This window comes from Manis pentadactyla, chromosome 3, assembly GCF_030020395.1.
Source record: "Manis pentadactyla isolate mManPen7 chromosome 3, mManPen7.hap1, whole genome shotgun sequence".
In the NCBI taxonomy this organism is placed as follows: Eukaryota; Metazoa; Chordata; class Mammalia; order Pholidota; family Manidae; genus Manis; species Manis pentadactyla.
Window position 1 is genome coordinate 146,671,370 of NC_080021.1, and position 24,339 is coordinate 146,695,708.

The following is a 24,339-nucleotide window of genomic DNA, read 5'->3' on the forward strand; positions in this document are numbered from 1 at the left end:
TGTCTCTGATTCCAGTAGGGACTGCTTTAATGGTCTACGTTTTTATTTGTTTGCTTACTCTGCAAAGATACGAATACTATTTTCTGAAAACAGTAATTAAATTCTTTGACATTCACATATTTCTTAATCCTACTACACACAACTCTGATTTTTATTTAAATGAATGGTAGGCAGGTAGAAATTTCAAAAGAGCTTATAATTTTTAGTTTTTTTTGAAAGCTCAATATTTAAAATTTTAAATAGTCATTTTCTAAGAAATAAATGATTTATAGAAATAAAATCTTGATAAAATTAAGAATTTGAAGAGACTCAGAAATCATGGGCTGAATCAACTAAATCAAAAGTTAACAATGAAGGCAATAATTTACTACAATCTAAGCTCAATATAAGAAAAATGTTTAACATGAAAAAAGTTAAATGTTCCTTTGTTGATCCAAAAGCACAGTAGTCATAGGGGTTAAATTAAACGTCATTATTACTAATAGTCATTTAACTTTCTTGAGGGTTTTTTTCTCCAAAATATCTGATATACTAGGGAAATAGGACAACAGTTTCATCTAAGTTGAAAAAAAAACCTTCAATATACAAAATATGAAACATATTTGCTCATAGATCTTTCATAGATATAGATAGCATTTTCCATTATTATCAAGAAAAAATGTACATAATAATGATCACTATAAAAATTCTTCTAATATCCTGAATTAATTCATAATGTTTTATAATAGGGATGTTATATATGGACATGTAAGTTAGTAAGTGAATAAAATGATTGTAAAACCAACTTTGGTCATTGTTTCACAAAACAACATGTGTGTGTTTAATGAAATTAAAAATAAACCAAAGAAACCACTTCAGACTATAAATTATTTCACTGTCTAACCATCCATGACAAATGTTCCTTATAGTAGTAGTTCAACCTATATGATTTTGGAATAGAACAACAAATTCTTATTGCTTCAAGTTTTATAAGTTTATTATTATTAAAAGAAACAACAAAAACACTTTTAAAGTGCTAAATAATATAAAATACTGACTAGGTATTACTTTTTTTTTTTACAATGACATTACATTACAGTCCAGAACATTTACAGAGAGCATTAAAAATGGCATTTAGCTACCAAATAAGCAGATAATTTATGTAAGATAAAACCAGTGAACATTAAAAATAATATTTAAGTCTAAATCTGAAAGACAAACTGTATTACAAAGCTACAAAATATATAGAGGCAAATGCTGTAGTATGTAGATATTAACCACAGGTTAATATTCTATTCCACTTGTTATTTCAAGTATGCCCTATTTTGGATGCAAAACACATTTTTCTGTGCTTAAGTAATACATTACTTTACTTTTTGAAAATGTGTAGAAAAACATTTTAAAAGGAAAAAGTATTTTAACTCCCTAAAAATGGACAGATGGGCATTATGGTAGCAGTGTTACAAAACATGTTATTGAAACATTCCAAATAAAATGACAAAGAACAAATGAAGTTTAACATTTCAGATCTAATTATCATCATCATCATCATCATCATCACTACTGCTACTGTGAGTCACAATCCACTCCCTGCAGACCTGAATTTTCTGAAGCATGGTAAAGGAAAAAAGAAGCACAAAGGTTAGTTAAGTATGGCAGACTGCTTGGAAAACATCTAAAATTATAAAATGTTCAAGGAGTAGGAATAATTTTGATGCAGACTTTTCAACTCTGAATAGGGCAGTAATTATGGACATACTGTTCCATAACTTAATAGACTTGACTAAACTCATTGGTTGGTACACTCAATGTATAAAATAGTTTGATGATACCAACAAGGTGTTTTGTGAATATATTAGAATTGTTATTTCTCTAGCAGGCAACTTTAACTAACTACTAGGAAATGCCCCTTTTTAGACAACAGAACAATGTGTTTTATGTTTAATTATTACACATAGGCATACATAATTTAGTGAACACAGAGCACCGTTTTTAGAAAGTTAGAAAATAAAAGGAGAAACATTTCAAACTAGCAAACATTTTCTCAGGGCACCACTGTTAAATCACTTAGATTAAATTCAGGCAGATGAGATTTTAAATCCTGTTTCTATGTCACCTACTTCTTTTCCACAGTACTGATAATTCGTATATTTTAAGGTGTTTGCTAGTAGTAGAGTTTTGATTAAAAGAAGCACCACTGACACCAAAGAAACAATCTACTTCTTATTGCAAAAAAAAAAAAAAGTTAACCACAACCACCCTAAGGCATCTTCTGGTGAATTCCTACAGATATTCCAGCTAACACTGTGCTTAATGCTCTTGTCAAAAAACAAGTAATGACTGACAAGGACTTGAATTTTTAGTCATTTTAACAGCTTTTTTAGCAATTAATCCTGACTAGCCTACTAAAAATAATAGGCATCTTTAAAAATACGCTTAAAAGTCAGGATCCTTTAAATCACAAAGTTTAAAACTTAACAATTAATGAAGGTGTTGAATAAATTTGTCACTGAAATCAAATTTTTCAACTGTGAGTAAGTTTTGGTATCTCATGGCTTTCTTATGTATTATAATAAGTTCCCTAGTAATGGGGATGTGTTTCTAAACCTCACTACTCATCCTAATTTCCTACTGAGTTTATTAAACAGTTTTCTCAAGAAATATTTTTAGTTTTTTAAAAGGTGATTTGGTAACTATTCAGTCTAATAAAATGTTAATAACATGTTAATTGTATTCTAACAAGGGAAGGCAAGAACTGAGTAAAAACATACTTTTTAATTCTATTAACCATAGGTGACTTCTGCAACACTTCCATCTTCTAAAGAATGATATTCTGTCATTGTAGAGACTGCACTGAATGTCCTTTCAGGCAAAACCTTTCATTAGGTTGCCAATTCTATTCCAATATGCAGTTATTTTGATGCTTTAAAAACACTTTACACATAATGTAAAATCACTGTACTAAATATAGTATATTAACTCAATGGACATGTTTTACTATATTAAATGGAAGTACATTTTATCCAAAATTATATACTCTGCATCTTGTGGGTAAAATATTGAAGTTTTAAATCTTTACCCTGATCACTTTAAACATGACAATATTTAAAATATCAAGGCCATAAAGGAATGAACATATTTCCACAGTTTATACAACATAATGACCCCTTGTTTGTTTTCAAACAAATGTTTAATTTAGTATTCTACATCGAAACCACAAAAATGATTTCACATAGGTATAATCTATTATGGTATATGTTATCACAATCCAGATTTTAAAAGATCCAATTCTCAAAGTAAGTCGTGTAAACAGAGAAGATGTTCTACTTTCAAACTGTTATGGTTCCAAAAGCTAACTTAATTTTCCTTACTAAAAGATGCTTTCATGTGAACTGCTTATCAAATTCCACAAGGTTTTACACAGATACACAAGTGTAAAGCAGGAACAGGGTCATGGCCATTTCAGCATACTCAAAAGAAAAGTATAAGAACCTAAGAATTTGCAGTATCAGTGGTATGACTTTTTTTCCCCTTATCCATGCCTAAATGGACATGAGGATTATATTTGGTATAAAAGCTATTAGTGGTTTAACAGTCAGAAAGAAGTACCCTGAACAGAGATGGTGTGATTGGCTAAATAAGTACCACCAACTATGAGTGTACATAAGGCACAATGGCTTTCAATAAATCTAGCAGATCCAGTACAGAACTAAGAATATCCTATAAAAAAATCAGATTCACTAGAAGTTCTATAAAAAATATTACCAATACAATAGCATTTTTTGTATTCAAAATACTGATACAGCTGTACATAATTTGTAAATTTTAAGATTAAAATCTACAGTTGGCTTTCACTTGCAAAGTCATGCATTAACTGTTTTCATATCAAACTTTTTGATGCCTGTAAAAAAGAAAAAAAAATCTTATAGTAAATAAATGTACATTAAACCTGAGTAAATACAAGAAACTTATAAAATGGAACTAGGTAAAACATATAAAAGTCCAAATAATCTAATACATATTAAAACATTATATAGCTACTTGTTAAAAAGGCTAACTTGACTGAATCTCTATTTATAAGATATTTCTACACCCACCTGTAACATTTGATTTCCAGTACCATCCCTCAACCTGTAAGGTCTGATAACTCCATCTTCATTAAAGAATCGAGGGGGTCGCAGACTCTCAATTTCATCAGAAGTCTCTGTAGCTCTAGAAGGAAAAAAATATAACTTGATTTTTAAATTATTCAAAAACTTACTAACACACTTTACAATGCAACTACTAAAAAGAGTCTTCTTTCAGATAAAATAAGACTATTACGTTACTTCTCTATTTTATAAAGTTTAGTTTCATTAACTAGTAAAATTAACTGTCTTTAGTTTCATGAAGAAATTATGAAAGTTTTCTAAAAAAATATAGAACTGTAAAGAAGTTTGTTTATAGAATCTCTTACATTTTCTTTGTAAACAGTATTTAGAGAATCAGTAAATGATGAATATTGCTTTTTCTTTTCTGAGTTGAGACCTGTAATTTTTTTTCTATTCCTATTAGACTGTCCAGTTCCTCCAATACAATGCTAACTGCAAGAGGGGACTGAAGGTATCCTTGTCTCATTCTTTAAAGGGAAAGCTTCTAAGAGTTCTCCATGAAGTACAGATATTAGTATTTTTGTTTTGTTTTTTAAAAGCATCTTTTGTCAACTTAAAGAAGTTCATTTACACTCCTGGTTTGCTTATGGTTCTTTTTTCATTATTGTTACTGTTACTGTAAACCTTGAATGGGCAATGAATTTTAAATAAGGATTCTTTGCACCATTTATCTCCTTCCATCTATTAATGCTATCAACCAGATTACATGGTTTTCTAATATTCAAATACTCTCACACTCCTAATTGGGTTTGATATGTGTTGCTTGAAACATACATTCATTGCTGAATTTGGTACTGTAATATTTTGCTTAATATTTTTGATTATATGGACATACATGAGAATAGTCAACATATCTGTTCATTCAACAAATATTCACACATTCAATAAATACTAATTAAGAGCTTACACATAGTATATCCACATGTAATGACACATACATATGGATAAATGCTTGAATTAAAAGCAGAGGTTGGCATAATGAATAAAAAATATGATCCAACTATACACTGTCCAAAGAGACTCACTTTAGAGTCAAAGACACAAATAAGTTGAAAATAAAAGGATGAAAAAGATACACCTTATAAACAGTAACCAAAGAGAGACGGAATAGGTATACTGAGATCAGAAAAATTGGACCTTCAAACAAAAAATTCTTATTAGATACAAAGGAGGACATTTACAATGAGAAAAGGGCCAGTACATCAAGAAGATACAAAAACTATCAACATGTAAGTACTTCACAACAAAGCCCCCAAATACATGAAGCGATAACTGACAGAACTGAAAAGAGAAAGATTCACCAAAAATAATGGTTATTTTAGCACCCTACTTTTGGTAGTGGCTACCAAGCAGACAGGAAATCAGTAATGAAATAGAAGCCTTGAACAACACTGTAATTCAAGTAGACCCAACAGACACCTACAGAGCATTCAATCCAGAAACAGTAACTACATATTCTTCTCATGCACACAGGGTCTATCCTCTATGATAGATGTTAGGCAGTAGGCAGTAACACATGCCTCAATAAATATAAAAGAACTGAAACACACAAATTATGTTATCTGAACCCACAGAATAAAACTAGAAACCTGTAAGAGAAGGAAATTTGGGAAATTTACAAATTTATGGAAATCAAACCACAGAATCCTAAATAATCTTAGATCTAAGGGTCTACGAAAAAAGAAATCATGAAGTAATTACTTTTGAGAGAATGAAAACAAAAATAAATATATGAAAGTGCTCAAAGGGAAATTTGTAGCTATAAACATCTAACATTAAAAAAAGAAAGACTGCAAATCAATAATGTAACGTTATACCTTGAGACACTAGAAAAAGAAAACTAAACCCAAAACAAAGCTAGGAAGGAAATGAAATTTCTACTAGTTTCCTAGTAGAAGCAGAGATAAATTAAATAGAAAATAGAAAAACAGTGAGGGAATCAATGAAATCAAAAACTGGTTCTTTGATAAGAAGTCAACAAAAATGCTAGTTAAGTTCGACAAAGAAAAAAGAGAGAAGATTTTACTTGACTGAAGAAATAATCTGATCAGATCTGTATCAAATAAAGAGACTGAATTAGTATCAAAGCACGTACCAGAAACAAAAGTCAAATCCAGATGGCTTCACTGGTGAATTTTACCAAATATTTCAAGAAAAATAAATGCAACATCTCTACAAATTCTTCTCCAGAAACGAAAAGGAGGGAATTAATTCACTCTTTGAGGACAGTATTACCTCATACCAAAACCAGGCAAAGACATAAGAAAACTACAGACCAATATCCCTTATGAACACATATGCAACAATCCTTAATAAAATATTAGCAAAATAAATCCAGCAGCATATAAAAAAGATTATACATCATGACCAAGTGTGATTTATCCTAGGTGTGCAATGTGGGTTCAACATATGAAATCAATTAATGTAGTAAGTACACCATATTAATAAAACAAAGGAAAAAAAATTATCAACTTAATTTATAAAGAGAAAGCATCTGACAAAATCTAACATCCTTTCACAATAAAGGCATGCAACGAACTCAGAACAGAAGAGAACTTCTCCAACCCAACAAAGGACATCTACAAAAAAACCCATAGCTTATATCACACTTAAGACTGAAAGCGTTCCCCATAAAATCAGGAGCAAGACAGGCATGACTGCTCTTGGCACTTCTAATTCATATTATACCAGACCTTTTTGCCAAGGTAGCTAGGCAAGAAAAGAAAACGAGGCATCCAGATCAGAAAAAAAGAAGTAAAACTACTTTTATTTTCAGATGACTTGATCTTATATGTAGGAAACTCCACAGAATCCATAAAACAACATTAGAGATAATAAATGAGTATAGTTAGATTGCAGAATACAAGGTCAATATACAAAATATGATTGTATTTCTATACACTAACACCACATAGCCCAAAAAAGAAATAAAACAATTACATCAAAAATAGTAAAATACTTGGGAATAAATCTGAGAAAAGCATGCATACTGAAAACTATAAAATATCATTCCAAGAAATTAAAGACCTAAATAAATGGAAAGACATCCATGTTCACAGATTGGGAGACTTAATATTGTTAAGGTGGTAATAACCCCCAAATTGATATAGATTCAATACAATCTCTATAAAAATCCTGTTTTTGTTTTTGCAGAAAGTGATAAACTGAAAATTCCTATGAAAATTCAAATGACTCAGAGAATACCTAAAAAATGTTTTAAAAGGAAGAACAAAATCATTTCCTCATTTCAAAACTTACCACAAAGCCACAATTATCAAAACAACGTGCTATTGCCTTAAGGATAGACATATAGATGAATGGAATAAAACTTAAGTCTAGAAAAGTCTCAAATTTACAGTCAATTGATTTTGGAAAAGGATGGCAAAACCATTCAATGGGGAAAATGAGAAGTACTTTTTTTTTTGCCTTAAAGTCTGTTAATCTAATATATAGTTATCCTCTTCTGTATATATAACATAGTATACATATGTGCATACACACACACACACATATATATAGTGTGTGTGTGTGTATATATGTAGGATATAAACAGTATATCCTATTCAGAAATAATATGACATTGAAATTCTTAATGCTAATCATTCCCTTGTCAAATTTCAACTCACTACAAATATTAGTATATTTTGGTTCCAATGTTTATATACAGTTCAATTAGATTTACCCACATATTTATATTCTTGTCTTTGATTCTAGCAACCCGATCTCTTCTCGTTTTAATGGCCTTCTTCACAAGTACATCCTTTCATATTCCTTAGTCTTTATTTTTTCTGAAAATGTTTTATTTGCCCTTAATCCTTAAAGGTAATGTAGCTAGGTAGATCATAAAGTTTTAGATGAATAGAAAGTTATGCTAGCAGCTCTAAGCAGATACCTGCATAGCTCTCTGTGTATTTGAATTCCTTATGCTTCATAGACTTTTGAGCTTTTCCAATGACAACGACTCAATACATTGTATTTCTGAAACTGAAGTTATAGGTAGAAGAGAATGAACCCTTCTTTCCTGTCTTAATTCTAAATTACAGAACTAGAAACATCCAATCATGGAGAGCAGTAGGAAATACTAGCTTAGGAACAGCTCCTCTGATGACAACAGTTATCCCCACAGAACAGGAAGCAAGAGGAAATACAAAAGGCAACAGATTAGGGGGATTTCTACGTTAGGTCTCATTAGTACAAACTTAATATATTTTTGGATGTGTTGCAAATTTCTACAAAAGAGGTAATAATAAAACAACTATTAATACTGAAGTTTAGTCTTATGCTAAATTTAATTTGGACGAATAGAACATTTTAAAATAATTTGCACAAATGAAGAAAAATAGAGGGAAACAATAAGCAAAATAAGATCAAAATAAAAAGACAAAAATAAGAAAAAAAAACAGAATAAGATCACAAAAAAGAAGAGAGAAAATGGTATTTGCTAACTTAAGCAAGCTTTTCAGTTACCTTGATTGAAATGCATTCCAATGTATTTCAATCAAGGTAGCTGAAAAGCTTAAGTTGCCAAACCCTTCCTGCCACTGCTGCCAGGAATGAACAACAGATAAAGAAGAACTTTATAAAGTTGAAATGATGCAATGGCAACAACTTTAAAAATATCAAAAGGAATTAGGAAGATCATATGCAACTTCCTATTATAGGCTTTATAACTAAGTGCCTCAAGCCAAGCAGCAGATTTAATTTTTCATGGCTTAAGCATTTTACTCATATCGTATATCAAAGAGTATTTACCTTTTTATTCCCTGAAATGTACTGCTGGCCATGTCTATGATGCCTCCAGTTGGCCTGGCCACTGCTCCAACTAAACCTTTCCCAACACCTTTAAAGAAACCAGCTGCTCCTTCTTTCTGAGCTCCTAAAAAGAAAGTTTTAGACAGTTGGATCAAACATGAAGAGAGAATCAACTTGTAAAAATCTTAGTAATATGTATTATTCAAAGGAATTATTATACTTGCCTTTGATTGGTTTTGTAACAATTCCTGTTATGCCACTTACAAAACCCTAGAAGGAAAGCACAATTGGAAATTTACAATACTTTCACATCATATTTTGAAGAACCAAGTCTGGCTTAGAAAGAGTTCTGCTTTCTGAGAGATATCCTAAGAATTGACATATTTCCTAAGAATTTTATTTAAGCAGAATGATTTTGGAGGTTACTAAAATATTTTATATAGGAAACAACTGCTCCTCCATTATCTAAATAAAACTTGAAGGAGTAAAAAGTTGTACGTCTTTTTCCTCATTCACAAAATGTGGCTTTAAAAAGAGACTCCCTAAAATGTTCACAATCCTATGAAATTCCTTACAGAAACTAAGCCTTTTCCTCCACGAGTGATGCCTTCTCTGAGACCAGCTGGTTGCTTATTCATGGCTTCTCTTCTCTTCTGTTGGTAGTCTTCATCCATAGTAATAGCTGCTACCCCTTTAGCCATAGCACTGGTGATTTTGGAGGCTGCGCCAGCTAATCCACCTAGTGAAATACAGTATCTTTAGTAAGGGCAACCATGTCCTTCCTCTCTAGCTTATACATACATGGTGGGCACTCTGTTTCTTACCAACAGCTCCACCAACGAGGGCCTTCAGTCCCAGTGCCATTCCCTCCACAAACTCTTCGGGACCCTGAATGGCTCCCTAAAGGGTAAAAGAATAATAACAAGATTGTATTTACTTTTAGAGTTGAACTTATTGATATAAATAAGGAAAGTAGTGGTGACAAAAAGAATAAAGATTTTCCAGAGGAAGTAATGCTAGTGAAAACCTTCACATTAGCAGAATTCTTGGAGATATTTTATGACATTGAAAGTGCAAAGAGTAAAACATTGAAAACTGATCCATACTTAGAAGTATGAAAAAGTATACAAAAGATGCTTGTTCTCAGGGGACCATGGGAAGATGAAGGCATGAGTAGCTCAGAGGAAATCTCCTCCCCAAAACATATATATTTATGAAAATAAAATAAATACAACTATTCCTAAAAGAGACACCAGTGGATGCAGTACAACAGCCAGAATACATCTACATCTGTGAGAACTCAACATCACATGAAGGGGGTAAGATACAAGACGCGGCCAGGTGGGACCCAAACGCTCCCCCACTCCAGAACCCGGTTGGAAGAAAGGAGTCAGAACAGGGAGGGAGTGAAAGCCCAGGACTGCTAAACAACCAGCTCTAGAAATCCACACCTGGAGCGTAGACAAAAGGTGCACAGGGTGCTGGATATTAGAGAAAGGGAAAAGCAAAACCTGTGGGCAGGTCCCCACAACCGGCACACCTGAGACAAAAGAAAAGCGAGTGCTTTCTGCAAGTCTTAAAGAGACAGGGAACCCATAGCTGGATGAAGTCGTCCCGGCACACTTAGCCAGCAGCTGGGAATCCGAGGGAACCTTAGGTGCCCTAAACCCAAGAGAGGCAGCGCAGCTCTGAAGCCCCTCATGACACTAAACAGCTTGCCAGTCGCTACACCAACTGGCGCGGACCTCGACAAACCAGCCCAGTAGCGGAAGAGTGGCAGCATGTGCCGGGGATGGTGGCACCGGAAGGGACCAGGACAGATCGCATGTGCAAATGCCACCAGACGGGACCAGGAGAGGCTTGTGTGAGCCTGCAGCAGCGGCGACTGAACAGCCTGGGTGTGGCTTGTGGGCACCGACAGCAGTGGAGCCAGAGGAGCCCAGTAGAGGCCCAGGAGGGAGAGCCCTGTGTCCACCTGCAGTGGAGCCAGAGGGAGCAGGTGCACTCCCAGCAGCCGACTGGAATCCCAGCCCAATGCACAGCTGCCCGGGCCAGACACAAAGGCCGCTGCTGGCACACAGCTGCCCAGCAGGGGTACTGCTATCATGGAGGAGTGCACCTGGCATGCCTGCCACTCCCCGCAGGGCTCCGCGCAGCTCTGACGGAGACCCCGCACACAGCAGCATAGAGGACTAACACAGTGGTTGCTCCAGGAGTGCGGGTAACCAACACAGGCAGCAGAGAAGGGCAAGGCATACAGCAAGCAGGAAAGGACTTCTCCCAGCTGACAGCCACCGCTACCACCATGAAAACGCAAAAAAATTTAGTCCAGTCCAAGATAGTTCAGACAACACCTGAGAGAGGAGCTGCAGAGACAGACTTAACCAGTCTCCCTGAAAAAGAATTCAAAATGAAAATCATAAACATGCTGACAGAGCTGCAGAGAAATATGCAAGAGCTAAGGGATGAAGTCCGGAGGGAGATTACAGATATCCGGAGGGAAATTACAGAACTGCAACAAACTCTGGAAGGATTTATAAACAGAATGGATAAAATGCAAGAGGCCATTGATGGACTAGAAACCAGAGAACAGGAACGCATAGAAGCTGACGCAGAGAGAGATAAAAGGATCTCCAGGAATGAAACAATATTAAGAGAACTTCGTGACCAACCCAAAAGGAACAATATCTGCATTATAGGGGTACCAGAAGAAGAAGAGAGAGAAAAAGGGATAGAAAGCGTCTTTGAAGAAATAATTGCTGAGAACTTCCCCAAAATTTGGGAGGAAATAGTTGCTCAGACTACAGAGGCACACAGAACTCCTGAGAGATGGGACCCGAAGGGGACGACACCAAGACACATAATAATTAAAATGGCAAAGATCAAGGACAAGGAAAGAGTATTAAAGGCAGCCAGAGAGAGTAAAAAGGTCACCTACAAAGGAAAACCCATCAGGCTATCATCAGACTTCTCAACAGAAACCTTACAGGCCAGAAGAGAATGGCATTATATATTTAATGCAATGAAACAGAAGGGCCTTGAACCAAGGATACTGTATCCAGCACGATTATCATTTAAATATGAAGGAGGGATTAAACAATTCCCAGACAAGCAAAAGTTGAGGGAATTTGCCTCCCACAAACCACCTCTACAGGGTATCTTAGAGGGACTGCTCTAGATGGGAGCACTCCTAAAAAGAACACCGAACAAAACACCCAACATATGAAGAATGGAGGAGGAGGAATAAGAAGGGAGAGAAATAATCATCAGACAGTGTTTATAATAGTTCAGTAAGCGAGTTCAGTTAGACAGTAAGGTACTAAACAAGCTAACCTTGAACTTTTGGTAACCATGAATCTAAAGCCTGCAATGGCAATAAGTACATATCTTTCAACAATCACCCTAAATGTAAATGGGCTAAATGCACCAATCAAAAGACACAGAGAAACAGATTGGATAAAAAAGCAAGACCCATCTACATGATGCTTACAAGAGACTCACCTCAAACCCAACGATATGCACAGATTAAAAGTCAAGAGATGGAAAAAGATATTTCATGCAAACAACAGAGAGAAAAAAGCAGGTGTTGCAATACTAGTATCAGACAAAATAGACTTCAAAATAAAGAAAGTAACAAGAGATAAAGAAGGACATTACATAATGATAAAGGGCTCAGTCCAACAAGAGGATATAACCGTTATAAACATATCTGCACCTAGTACAGGAACACCAAAATATGTGAAACAAATACTAACAGAATTAAAGGAGGAAATAGAATGCAATGCATTCATTTTGGGAGACTTTAACACACCACTCACTCCAAAGGACAGATCCACCAGACAGAAAATAAGTAAGGACACAGAGGCACTGAACAACACACTAGAACAGATGGACCTAATAGACATCTATAGAACTCTACACCCAAAAGCAACAGGATACTCATTCTTCTCAAGTGCACATGGAGCATTCTCCAGAATAGACCACATACTAGGCCACAAAAAGAGCCTCAGTAAATTCCAAAAGATTGAAATCCTACCAACCAACTTTTCAGACCACAAAGGTAGAAAACTAGAAATAAATTGTACAAAGAAAGCAAAAAGGCTCACAAACACATGGAGGCTTAACAACATGCTCCTAAATAATCAATGGATCAAAGACTAAATTAAAATGGAGATCCAGCAATATATGGAAACAAATGACAACAACAACACAAAGCCCCAACTTCTGTGGGATGCAGCAAAAGCAGTCTTAAGAGGAAAGTACATAGCAATCCTGGCATATTTAAAGAAGGAAGAACAATTCCAAATGAATAGTCTAATGACACAATTATCGAAATTGGAAAAAGAAGAACAAATGAGGCCTAAGGTCAGCAGACGGAGGGACATAATAAAGATCAGAGAAGAAATATATAAAATTGAGAAGAATAAAACAATAGAAAAAATCAGTGAAACCAAGAACTGGTTCTTCGAGAACATAAACAAAATAGATAAGCCGCTAGCCAGACTTATTAAGAGAAAAAGAGAGTCAACACACAACAAGATAATAAGAAACAAGAAAGGAAACATCATGACGGACCCCACAGAAATAAAGAATTATTAGAGAATACTATGAAAACCTATATGCTAACAAGCTGGAAAATCTAGAAGAAATGGACAACTTCCTAGAAAAATATAACCTTCCAAGACTGACCCAGAAAGAAACAGAAAATCTAAACAGACCAATTACCAGCAACAAAATTGAAGCGGTAATCAAAAAACTACCCAAGAACAAAACCCCCGGGCCAGATGGATTTACCTCGGAATTTTATCAAACATACAGAGAAGACATAATACCCATTCTCCTTAAAGTTTTCCAAAAAGTAGAAGAGGAGGGAATACTCCCAAACTCATCCTATGAAGCCAACATCTTCCTAATACCAAAACCAGGCAAAGACCCCACCAAAAAACAAAACTCCAGACCAATATCCCTGATGAACGTAGATGCAAAAATACTCAACAAAATATTAGCAAACCGAATTCAAAAATACATCAAGAGGATCATACACCATGACCAAGTGGGATTCATCCCAGGGATGCAAGGATGGTACAACATGCGAAAATCCATCAACATCATCCACCACATCAACAAAAAGAAGGACAAAAACCATATAATCATCTCCATAGATGCTGAAGAAGCATTCGACAAAATTTAACATCCATTCATGATAAAAACTCTCAACAAAATGGGCATAGAGGGCAAGTAACTCAACATAATAAAGGCCATATATGATAAACTCACAGCTAACATCATACTGAACAGCGAGAGGCTGAAAGCTTTTCCTCTGAGATCGGGAACAAGGCAGGGATGCCCACTCTCCCCACTGTTATTCAACATAGTACTGGAGGTCCTAGCCACGGCAATCAGACAAAATAAAGAAATACAAGGAATCCAGATAGGTAAAGAAGAAGTCAAACTGTCACTATTTGCAGATGACATTATATTGTACATAAAAAACCCTAAAGACTCCACCACAAAACTACTAGAACTAATATCGGAATTCAGCAAAGTTGCAGGATACAAAATTAACACACAGAAATCTGTGGCTTTCCTATACACTAACAATGAACTAATAGAAAGAGAAATCAGGAAAACAATTCCGTTCACAATAGCATCAAAAAGAATGAAATACCTAGGAATAAACCTAAGCAAGGAAGTGAAAGACCTATACCCTGAAAACTACAAGACACTCTTAAGAGAAATTAAGGAGGTCACTAACAAATGGAAACTCATCCCATGCTCCTGGCTAGGAAGAATTAATATCGTCAAAATGGCTATCCTGCCCAAAGCAATATACAGATTCGATGCAATCCCTATCAAATTACCAACAGCATTCTTCAATGAACTGGAACAAATAGTTCAAAAATTCATATGGAACCGCCAAAGACCCCGAATAGCCAAAGCAATCTTGAGAAGGAAGAGTAAAGTGGGGGGGATCTCGCTCCCCAACTTCAAGCTCTACTAGAAAGCCACAGTAATCAAGACAGTTTGGTAGTGCCACAAGAACAGAGCCACAGACCAGTGGAACAGAATAGAGACTCCAGATTAATGAAACATATATGGCCAATTAATATACGATAAAGGAGCCATGGACATACAAAGGGGAATTGACAGTCTCTTCACCAGATGGTGCTGGCAAAACTGGAGAGCTACATGCAAGAGAATGAAACTGGATCACTGTCTAACCCCATACACAAAAGTAAATTCGAAATGAATCAAAGACCTGAATGTAAGTCATGAAACCATAAAACTCTTAGAAAAAAACATAGGCAAAAATCTCATGGACATAAACATGAGTGAGTTCTTCATGAACATATCTCCCTAGGCAAGGGAAACAAAATAAAAAATGAACAAGTGGGACTATATCAAGCTAAAAAGCAAAGGACACCATCAATAGAACAAAAAGATATCCTACAGTATGGGAGAATATATTCATAAATGACATATCTGATAAAGGGCTGATAACCAAAATATATAAAGAGCTCACACACCTCAACAAACAAAAAGCAAATAATCCAATTAAAAAATGGGCAGAGGAGCTGAAAAGACAGTTCTCTAAAGAAGAAATTCAGATGGCCAACAGACACATGAAAAGATGCCCCACATCACTAATCATCAGAGAAATGCAAATTAAAACCACAATGAGATATCACCTCACACCAGTAAGGATCGCCATCATTGAAAAGACAAACAACAACAAATGTTGGCGAGGTTGTGGAGAAAGGGGAACCCTCCTACACTGCTGGTGGGAATGTAAAGTAGTTCAACCATTGTGGAAAGCAGTATGGAGGTTCCTCAGAATGCTCAAAATAGAAATACCATTTGACCCAGGAATTCCACTTCTAGGAATTTACCCTAAGAATGCAGCACACCAGTTTGAAAAAGACAGATGCACCTCTATGTTTATCGCTGCACTATTTACAATAGCCAAGATATGGAAGCAACCTAAATGTCCATCAGTAGATGAATGGATAAAGAAGATGTGGTACATATACACAATGGAATATTACTCAGCCATAAGAAAAAAACAGATCCTACCATTCGCAACAACATGGATGGAGCTAGAGGGTATTATGCTCAGTGAAATAAGCCAGGCGGAGAAAGACAAGTACCAAATTATTTCACTCATATGTGGAGTATAAGAACAAAGGAAAACTGAAGGAACAAAACAGCAGCAGAATCACAGAACCCAAGAATGGACTAACAGTTACCAAAGGGAAAGGGACTGGGGAGGATGGGTGGGAAGGGAGGGATAAGCGCGGGGAAAAAGAAAGAGGGCGTTACGATTAACATGTATAGTGCGTGGGGGGCACAGGGAGGGCTGTGCAACACAGAGAAGACAAGTAGTGATTTTACAGCATTTTACTACACAGATGGACAGTGACTGTGAAGGGGTATGTGGGGGGGACTTGGTGAAGGAGGGAGCCTAGTAAACATAATGTTCTTCATGTAATTGTAGATTAATGATACCAAAATAAAATAAAAATAAAAAGTAAAAAAAGATGCTTGCTCTCTACTGTTAAGTTATATGATGAGAAAATAAGCACAAACTACTTTTGATAATGTTTTAAAAAAATTAAAACTTCAATTCTTAATATTTCTAATGTTTTAAATTACAGTGTACAAAATAAGTTCATTTTACTTTATTTTTCATTTCCTTCTATATTCATAAGTGAACAGAGGAGAATTTTGAATGTTTTGACAGAAATTTTTTAGGGACATAGAACAATGATAATTTTTGCCATTATTAAGATTGCTTCGTATAGAGTCAGCTTATAGTTATTTTTACTGTTCCACACTACTGTGCAAAGCAAGCCTGCCTATCAATGGTGATCTTCTTTCTCCTAGAGTGTGAAGTCTACCCACCTTTAATATTGCAACAGAACACTTAAAATTTAGTATATCTTAATCAATCTTAAGTTTAAATTTTGAGAGAAAAGGTAAATATTTCCCCCTAAATTTCTCAAAACCTCTTACCATTGTTTGATGCAAAATGTCTTTTTGTTGCATTTCCCGAAACCTACTTACACCTACAACTCAAGTTAACAACTAGAATTCATTACTTATTCAAAAGTACTAGTGTCATATATTGCAGAAAGGGTAACTATTTTACCTGATAAGGTTCATAAAAAAATGCTTCTACACCTTCAGAAAATTCTCTAATCAAGCCAAAGGGATTTCCCAAAACTTCAAGTCCAAGAATGAGTACATACATCTGTTTAATGGCCTAAAAATAAAATATGAACATTAATCAATTAAAATAGTCTGACAGTATTTTTTTCTTATATTCAGTATACACATCTAGTTTTTTCTTTTCTCAGACTAGCACTCTTACCACCAATTTCAACACCTAATCCATACCACTTTATTCATCACTAGCCTTACTTTCTAAAAAAGCGAATCTGGAGTTAAGAGTATTAGAAATAATGTGATATTTACATAAAGCTTTAGAATATTCAAAATGCTTTCACTTGTACAACTGTGTGTGATAGTTGTTATGACCACCGTCATTTTATAGAGAAACATACAGGTCAAATGACGCCCAGGGTCACATTATGGGTAAATAGCAAAACTGGGATCCAAACCCAGACCTCTTGAGTTGTTCAGAGATCTGTCTAGTAAACAACAGCTGTCCCAGATGATCTGCAGGTCATAAAATACAGGAGTCTTTTTAGAAGTGGAAAAAAATCCACTGAAACAATATATCTAACCAACTCAACAATTCAATTACATTAAAAATATTCTGTGTTCAAGAGTTAGTTACTAATAAAGTTTCCCTTGAACCATTTTTTAAGTGTGGTTAATTACTTAGTATATTATGTAAAGATTTATGTCTAGGCCACAATGATCCAGAAAAGATTTCTATCAGTGGCTAAAAAATAGAAGCACAAAAGTTGACATAGTGGCTGGGCTCAATTTCTTTTTATAACTATGAGGAAAAAAACCATGTTTTAAAATTTTGAAAATGGTTATTTACTTCCTTGCCAAATCTACATTATATACATACAGACACAAATAGTTTCACTGTTTTATATTACTCTGTCCCTTGTAAAGTAATCTCAGACAAACCTGTTTTGAATAGTGTCGTATTACTTCAGACTGTAATTCGGATGTTGTGTGGAAACGATAGTTGAGTTCAAAAAACGCAAGCCTGAAAAACACATATACATGCATTAATGTGTGTGTATGTGCATGTGTATGGATAGAAGACAGGAAGAGAGTGAGAAGGAAGAGAAGGAGGGAGGGAGAGTATGCTTTAATATTAGTCAATAGTTTCATTTTCTTTAGAATTTTTCTCTTTTTCCCTTTAGTACATTTATACATGCCAATCAGGAAAATCTATTCTTTTATATACATCTGTACATCCTGGTCAAAGAAATCTCTAACAATCTGATAAAAGCTATGGATCTTATTCTCAGAAAGGCCACCAACATACACTCTATTCCACATAATTTTGGGGATTCAGAGACCTCTTGGGTCCCATTCACATGAACTGTATTTCTCAACTGTGTCCTATCATGGCCTACACAGGAAATATTTTACACACTGAGAAAAATGGAAGTGGCTTCTAAAAAGAGCCAGGGTTCAACTGCTGCAGGTCCTGCCTGGTCAGCTGACAGCTGAGGAATCAAGATCAGTTTACTTATAAACTATGTATGCATATACCCAGCGCACTGACTGGGAAGTCCCAGGCTACAAGATCCAACAGCAAGATTAGAAATCTCATCTTAACCCAGATATCTTCAAACCTAAACTCCTCCACCTGATGGTTACATCTAACGTTAACTAGGTTTAGAGTTACCTCGCACTGGATTCACTGATTCTTACTACTGTTTTTGGTAGCAGTTCTAGGTCCTAACTGAAAAGGTCATTCTCATCTGAAGTCTCCACTCAGACTCTTTGAATCCCTCTTGTCAGACACTCTAATAGCTTCCATTCTGACTCACATTAAAATAAAAATTCTTGACTGTAACATCTCAATTGATGCCTTCATTTCTCATGTCATGACATTCACTTTGTTCTAGTCACATATGTTTTTGAAGAATCCTGATGCTACAGCCCTTAAAGCTACAACTTCAAAGAACTACATCCTTCAAGTACCACACCTTTGGGGCATACACAGCTTCTTACAAGTCCTTCCCTGGGCCAGAAAGGCATTTTATAATGTACAAACTTGTATGGCCTCTGTCCCTCTTTCTTAAGGAAATTATTTAATAATTATTCTGTTACTTAATAGTTAAGGGTTAAGCAGGTAATATGTTACTTATGTTATACTCTATTAAACAGCAAAAACCGTATTTTGCCTATGATTTACAAACTTTTTCTCTTATAAAATTTTTAGATAAACATAAAACAGACTTTTCTGGATTTGAGTATTAAACATACTTAAAAACTACGTCTTGTACATCTGTAAGAGTGGCACCAATACTCTTCAGGAGAAGATTTAAAGAATGAACTGCTATCTGTCCTCCATGTTGTTCTGAATCTTTAGCTTCTTCTCTACCCGAACTCAGTGACACACTTAAATGCAGCTAAAGAAATAAAGAGATAATTTAAAGGACCATCTTCATAATGACAGTTTGAACTCTTAAAATTTAATCTCACTTTAAATACACCACACCATAAATTTCAAACTTATCTGGATCATGCCAAAATTAATGAGTGTAAAGTCAAAAGAAATTAATACAGTTTTCAAAAAATTTTAATGCAGCAATGTGAGATGATATATTTAATTCAATCCAATTATTTTGGTAAACCCATGTATTTTTTAATAACATTAACAATCCAAAGTTGAAGTTGTTGCAAATAACCCAAATATCCCCCAAAGTAAATGTTTTAACTATTAGAATTAAGTTAGCATGGTGAAGCCAGTTAAAAAGCATTTTTTGTATTGTATACATATTACATACTATGTATATAGTTGTACAATAATTTTCTTCAAGTATTAAGTAAGTGATTATAGAAACTTTGTACTAAGAACTTTATTTAGTTCTATCCAATCTTTAATTCTTAAATCAAGGTCACTTTATAAATTAGTTTAAAGCTTACACACAATAGTTAATAATACTGTACTGCATATTTGAAAGTTACTGAGAGTAGATCTTTAATGTTCTCTTCATAGGAAAAAAAATTTGTTACACTCTGTGGTGACAGATGGTAACTAGATTTAATGTGGTGATCATTTCATTCAGGTTAAGAAATATCAAATCCTTGTGTTGTATACCTGAAACTAATATAATGTTATATGTTCACTGTACCTCAATAAAAAATACACACATCATACACAAAATTTTGAAAATTGTCATTAAACACTGTAACAGAAAACTGAGGAAACATATTGTTAGATCAAAGATACAAACATATGAACACATGGTATAGGTGGCTTCACTAATATTTCCACGTGATGAAAAATTATTTTAAGTATAAATAAAAATTTTAAAGGATTATTTTTTTGTTTTTATAATTTATATTTAATTATATAATTTAATTTAATCACATTTATATTTGTAATTGTAAAGTTACAGAATTTATGCACTATGAAAGAACAAATGCTACATCTTCCCAAACAGATCAACTCAATTTACTATTACCTAGATTATCAAGGGGAATAAAAAGGACTTATCTTTCCCTTACCTTGATAGGAGATATATGAAAGTATTCATAGAGACTGACTGGTGATGAATCTACTAATGAAACTGTTTTATATTCTTCTTGGAAAGCTTCTATATCTCTTTGAAAAAGTTCAACCTATTAAGGAATGTTAAAATGTTAAAAACTTTAAGGCACCTATATGCATGAATATTTAAGCCAAAACAGCTCAAACACTGCAGAACACTCTCCTCCAACATCCAGACTCAACATTTCTCATGTTTAGAAAGTTATGACTTCATAAGTGAGTCTAACATCTTTACTGTTAGGAAAGTTCTGTCCATCAGTCACCAGTTGCTAAATATATCTTCTGTGCTTCCACCCAATCCATTACAAAACACTAAGCTTTTCTTCACGTGACTACAGAATTTATTTCAAAAAGCCACTAATCCAATCCATCAGCACTTTTTTTAGAAAAATGTTTTACATCATAGTCTACTTGTAGCTTTTAGCTTAATACCTTATTGACATCTACAGAAATCAGTAATACAATCAAAAAAAGGGAAGGCACTGAAAATAATTTTGCATGAGGTAATTATTGCTTTCATTCTTGATTATCAACACTACTCTTCCACTCAAAATGTAAGTTACTTCTGTGTGTTGAGAAATAGCCCAACATTCATATTTTAACCTATGAACAAAAGCATCAAAAGGATAGTTTTATTAAAAGTATATATTTGAAAATTGACTTTTGGGATGACAGTGTGAGGAACTCTGTAGACCAGCTCCCCAGGGAAACTGGTTGAATTTATTTAAAAAAAAAACATTTGGTCTACATGAATGGTCTTAAGGGTATGAGCAAATGAAACATCTATTAAAGAAAAACAGTAATACCTTTAAGAATTTGTAATATCATTTTTAAAGTCCTCCTCTTTCCCTAATCCTTCCCATCAATGCCATTATTTTAAGTCTTACCTCTGTTTTTTCAGTCACTTCAGCTTCTGTCATAAGTTCTGCCAAAGCATAGATAAACCCAAGATCTAGCCTGAGATCCATCTCTTGGATCAATACTTTAAAGTATCTGAATTACAAAGTAGAAAACATTTAAAAATCATCAATTAACTGTACTGACAAAATTAGATGAGAAAAAAGTATTAGATAAATCAGAATGTTGAAACTTAGGATTTTCTAAATGAAATGAACAAAAAATGTCATGGTGACATAGTTCATAATAGCAACAAACTCAAAATATGGAAATGCCTATAGAGAGGACAGTGTTGAGTACACTGTGGTAAACAGACATATAGCAGAATATTATATATTAGTAATATGAATAAACTCCAGCTACATACAACAAAATTAATAAATTTTAGTAAAAAGTTGAATGAAAAGAGCAAGTCCTGGGAATATAGGTACAATCTGAAAAAAAATTTTTAATTAGAGGGAAAAAAAAAGGGAAACTAGGAAGCATAATGTTTAGGCACACATGTACAATTAAGACTATATTTAAACAAGCAAGGAAATGAGGACAGTGTTTATCTTGGCAAGAGGGGAAAGAAAACAAGAAATAGGAGAATAACATCTAGATGGATGTTTCTATCAATGTTACATTTCTCAGACTGGATGGTGACAATTTGAAAATATTTTTTTTTCTTGTTTATAAAACAATATGCAGTAATTATAGACAACCTGAGAGAAAAGAAAAAATCAAATAATAAAATACACATGATTCAGAAACAACTATTATTTATACAAAGGTATATTTCATTCAGAGCATTCTGACTCTCCAAGACTATAAAATGATTAACAGATTTTTCCTATGACTTTTATCAGTTAATAATTTAAACTTAAAAATTAAAATTTATTAATTTTGTTGTATGTAGCTGGAGTTTATTCATATTACTAATATATAAATGTCTGAAATTTACTTTTTTAGAGCACAATTAACACATATAAATCAAAACATCTATTAACACACAGAAAATGTACTAAGACACTTACTTAATACGTGATATCTGCGAATGCCCTGCAGATCTCATGACAATACTAACATCTGTAAAGGGCTTTGGTGCTGTAAAAATTAATAAATGTGATTAATTTCATGTTTTAAGCCAAAGATAAGCATTTTCTCGCAATTTAATATACATGATAATGGCCAACCAAACTATTTAGTAAATCATGAGTATCAATTAAAATTACTATTTGCAAGATCCATTACAATCTTAATTTCATACTCCAGGATTGTTTTTTATATTACCTATATTCACTTTAAGGATAACTAATCCTTTTAAATTAATGATTTTAAGCTAGAAGTATGTTTTGTAATCATCAGGGAAACTTTGTAAAAACACATATTTCAGGGCCTTGCCCTGGACTTCTAGGTGGAGGGGCTTTGGCATGTATACTGATCAAAAAGCTTCCATGAAGATTATGAATACTCCCTTAGATCTAGAGTTTAGACCAATGGCATGGAGATGGGGGGTGGAAAGCAAGAGGAGAGGGGAGGGAAGAGAAAGTGAGGGGGAAGAGATAGCAAAGAAAGAAGAAAACTGAGAGGGAGAAAGAGGATGGAAGAAAGGACTTAAAAGTTATTCTCATCTGGAGAATACAGGACAATTTCCGTGGTTAGAAAACACTCTAAATTGGAACTTCCTCACAGTTCATTCAAAGATCTTAGTAGCTTTTATGTCAAGGGTCACAAATTAGTAATCTATTTTTTTAAATTAATATTCTTAAATTTTAAATATATGTTTTTAATTAATTCTTCAAATATTCACTCTGGGTTTTGTTGTAGTTGAACATCTGTTAGTCCTTTTTCAAGCTGCTAAATTTGCCAATGATCCTACAGAAACTAAACTTGAGAATGGCTTCATTTCATATTTTTAAAGTAAAATAAACCAAACAGCTAATATAACCATTTTTATGATAATCTAAAAATACAAACAAACCTGAATCCAGGGTGACTGACTTGGGAGGTTTAACGGGATAAAACACAAATGGAAATATAGCGCCATGTATTTGGTTTTGGATCTAAGAAAATAAAAAACAGGTCAGCATATTATAATTCTACAAACCTGACTAGAACAGGATTTAAGAAGTAGAAGGAATCAAAAAGTCTATTCCAACTCTAAAACTGAAGGACTACATTAAACAGACCATGGGAATAAGTTTGGTTTATTGCTACCTTCCTTTGGAACTTAATTTGATTATCTTTTCAGACTCACCTGTATTCTGTAAATTTGAATTCTAAATGATGATTGATGTGCAGATGTACTATATTCCACTTTTAATGCTGAAATATAATTTCTCCGAATAGCTATTATATGTGGTTGCAGAATTTTCATATTACTACCATTAGGTGTGAAGCGAACCTGAAAAATATGGCCCCCCACAACAAAAAAAAACATGGAATTACTCGTTATTCCTAATTGATTAAAATGTTAAATTTGTACCAAAAAACTTTAAATATTAATTAAAATAGTAAGCTAAATATTTGATAAGGTGTAGCTTGAGATCTTTATTAGCCCATATCTGTGCAATTCACAAAATATTCATATAATCCTTATAGCTTGGTTTTATCACTTTTTACATTAATTCACTAAAAAACTAGAGATAAAAATCATTTGAAAAATAAACAAGATATAAATAAAATAACTTGTTGCCTTCTTGTTAAAGAAAGGAACACGCATTAGCACCTTATGAGAAAGTCTTATGTTCTTAATATAACTATCCCTTTAAAATAGTTTATAAAGCATGTATAATAGGATTTATTGTTTTGTAAGGAAACCAGACTTTCCTTAGAAATTCACATGTGATTCATTTAATTACAACA

The 24,339-nt window shown here is 33.9% G+C and overlaps 1 protein-coding gene across 5 annotated transcripts in view; it reads right to left on the minus strand.

Annotated features, from left to right (window-relative positions):
- Positions 1-24,339, minus strand: part of VPS13A (vacuolar protein sorting 13 homolog A) — a 236,372-nt gene that overhangs the window by 25,542 nt on the left and 186,491 nt on the right. For 3 of the 5 annotated variants that reach the window (XM_036893494.2, XM_057498558.1, XM_036893497.2), the window contains 13 exons: positions 23,732-23,878; positions 23,456-23,537; positions 22,509-22,578; positions 21,483-21,588; positions 20,553-20,666; positions 19,305-19,450; positions 17,988-18,069; positions 17,032-17,145; positions 9,707-9,782; positions 9,458-9,621; positions 9,107-9,152; positions 8,883-9,006; positions 4,077-4,191 (listed from right to left, as the gene is read on the minus strand). In XM_036893494.2, coding sequence (XP_036749389.2) covers positions 4,077-4,191; positions 8,883-9,006; positions 9,107-9,152; positions 9,458-9,621; positions 9,707-9,782; positions 17,032-17,145; positions 17,988-18,069; positions 19,305-19,450; positions 20,553-20,666; positions 21,483-21,588; positions 22,509-22,578; positions 23,456-23,537; positions 23,732-23,878 — 1,386 coding nt within the window. Of the gene's footprint in view, positions 1-958; positions 3,881-4,076; positions 4,192-8,882; positions 9,007-9,106; positions 9,153-9,457; positions 9,622-9,706; positions 9,783-17,031; positions 17,146-17,987; positions 18,070-19,304; positions 19,451-20,552; positions 20,667-21,482; positions 21,589-22,508; positions 22,579-23,455; positions 23,538-23,731; positions 23,879-24,339 lie in introns of those variants that run through there. The other 2 variants (XM_036893495.2, XM_036893496.2) reach the window with 2 other exon arrangements.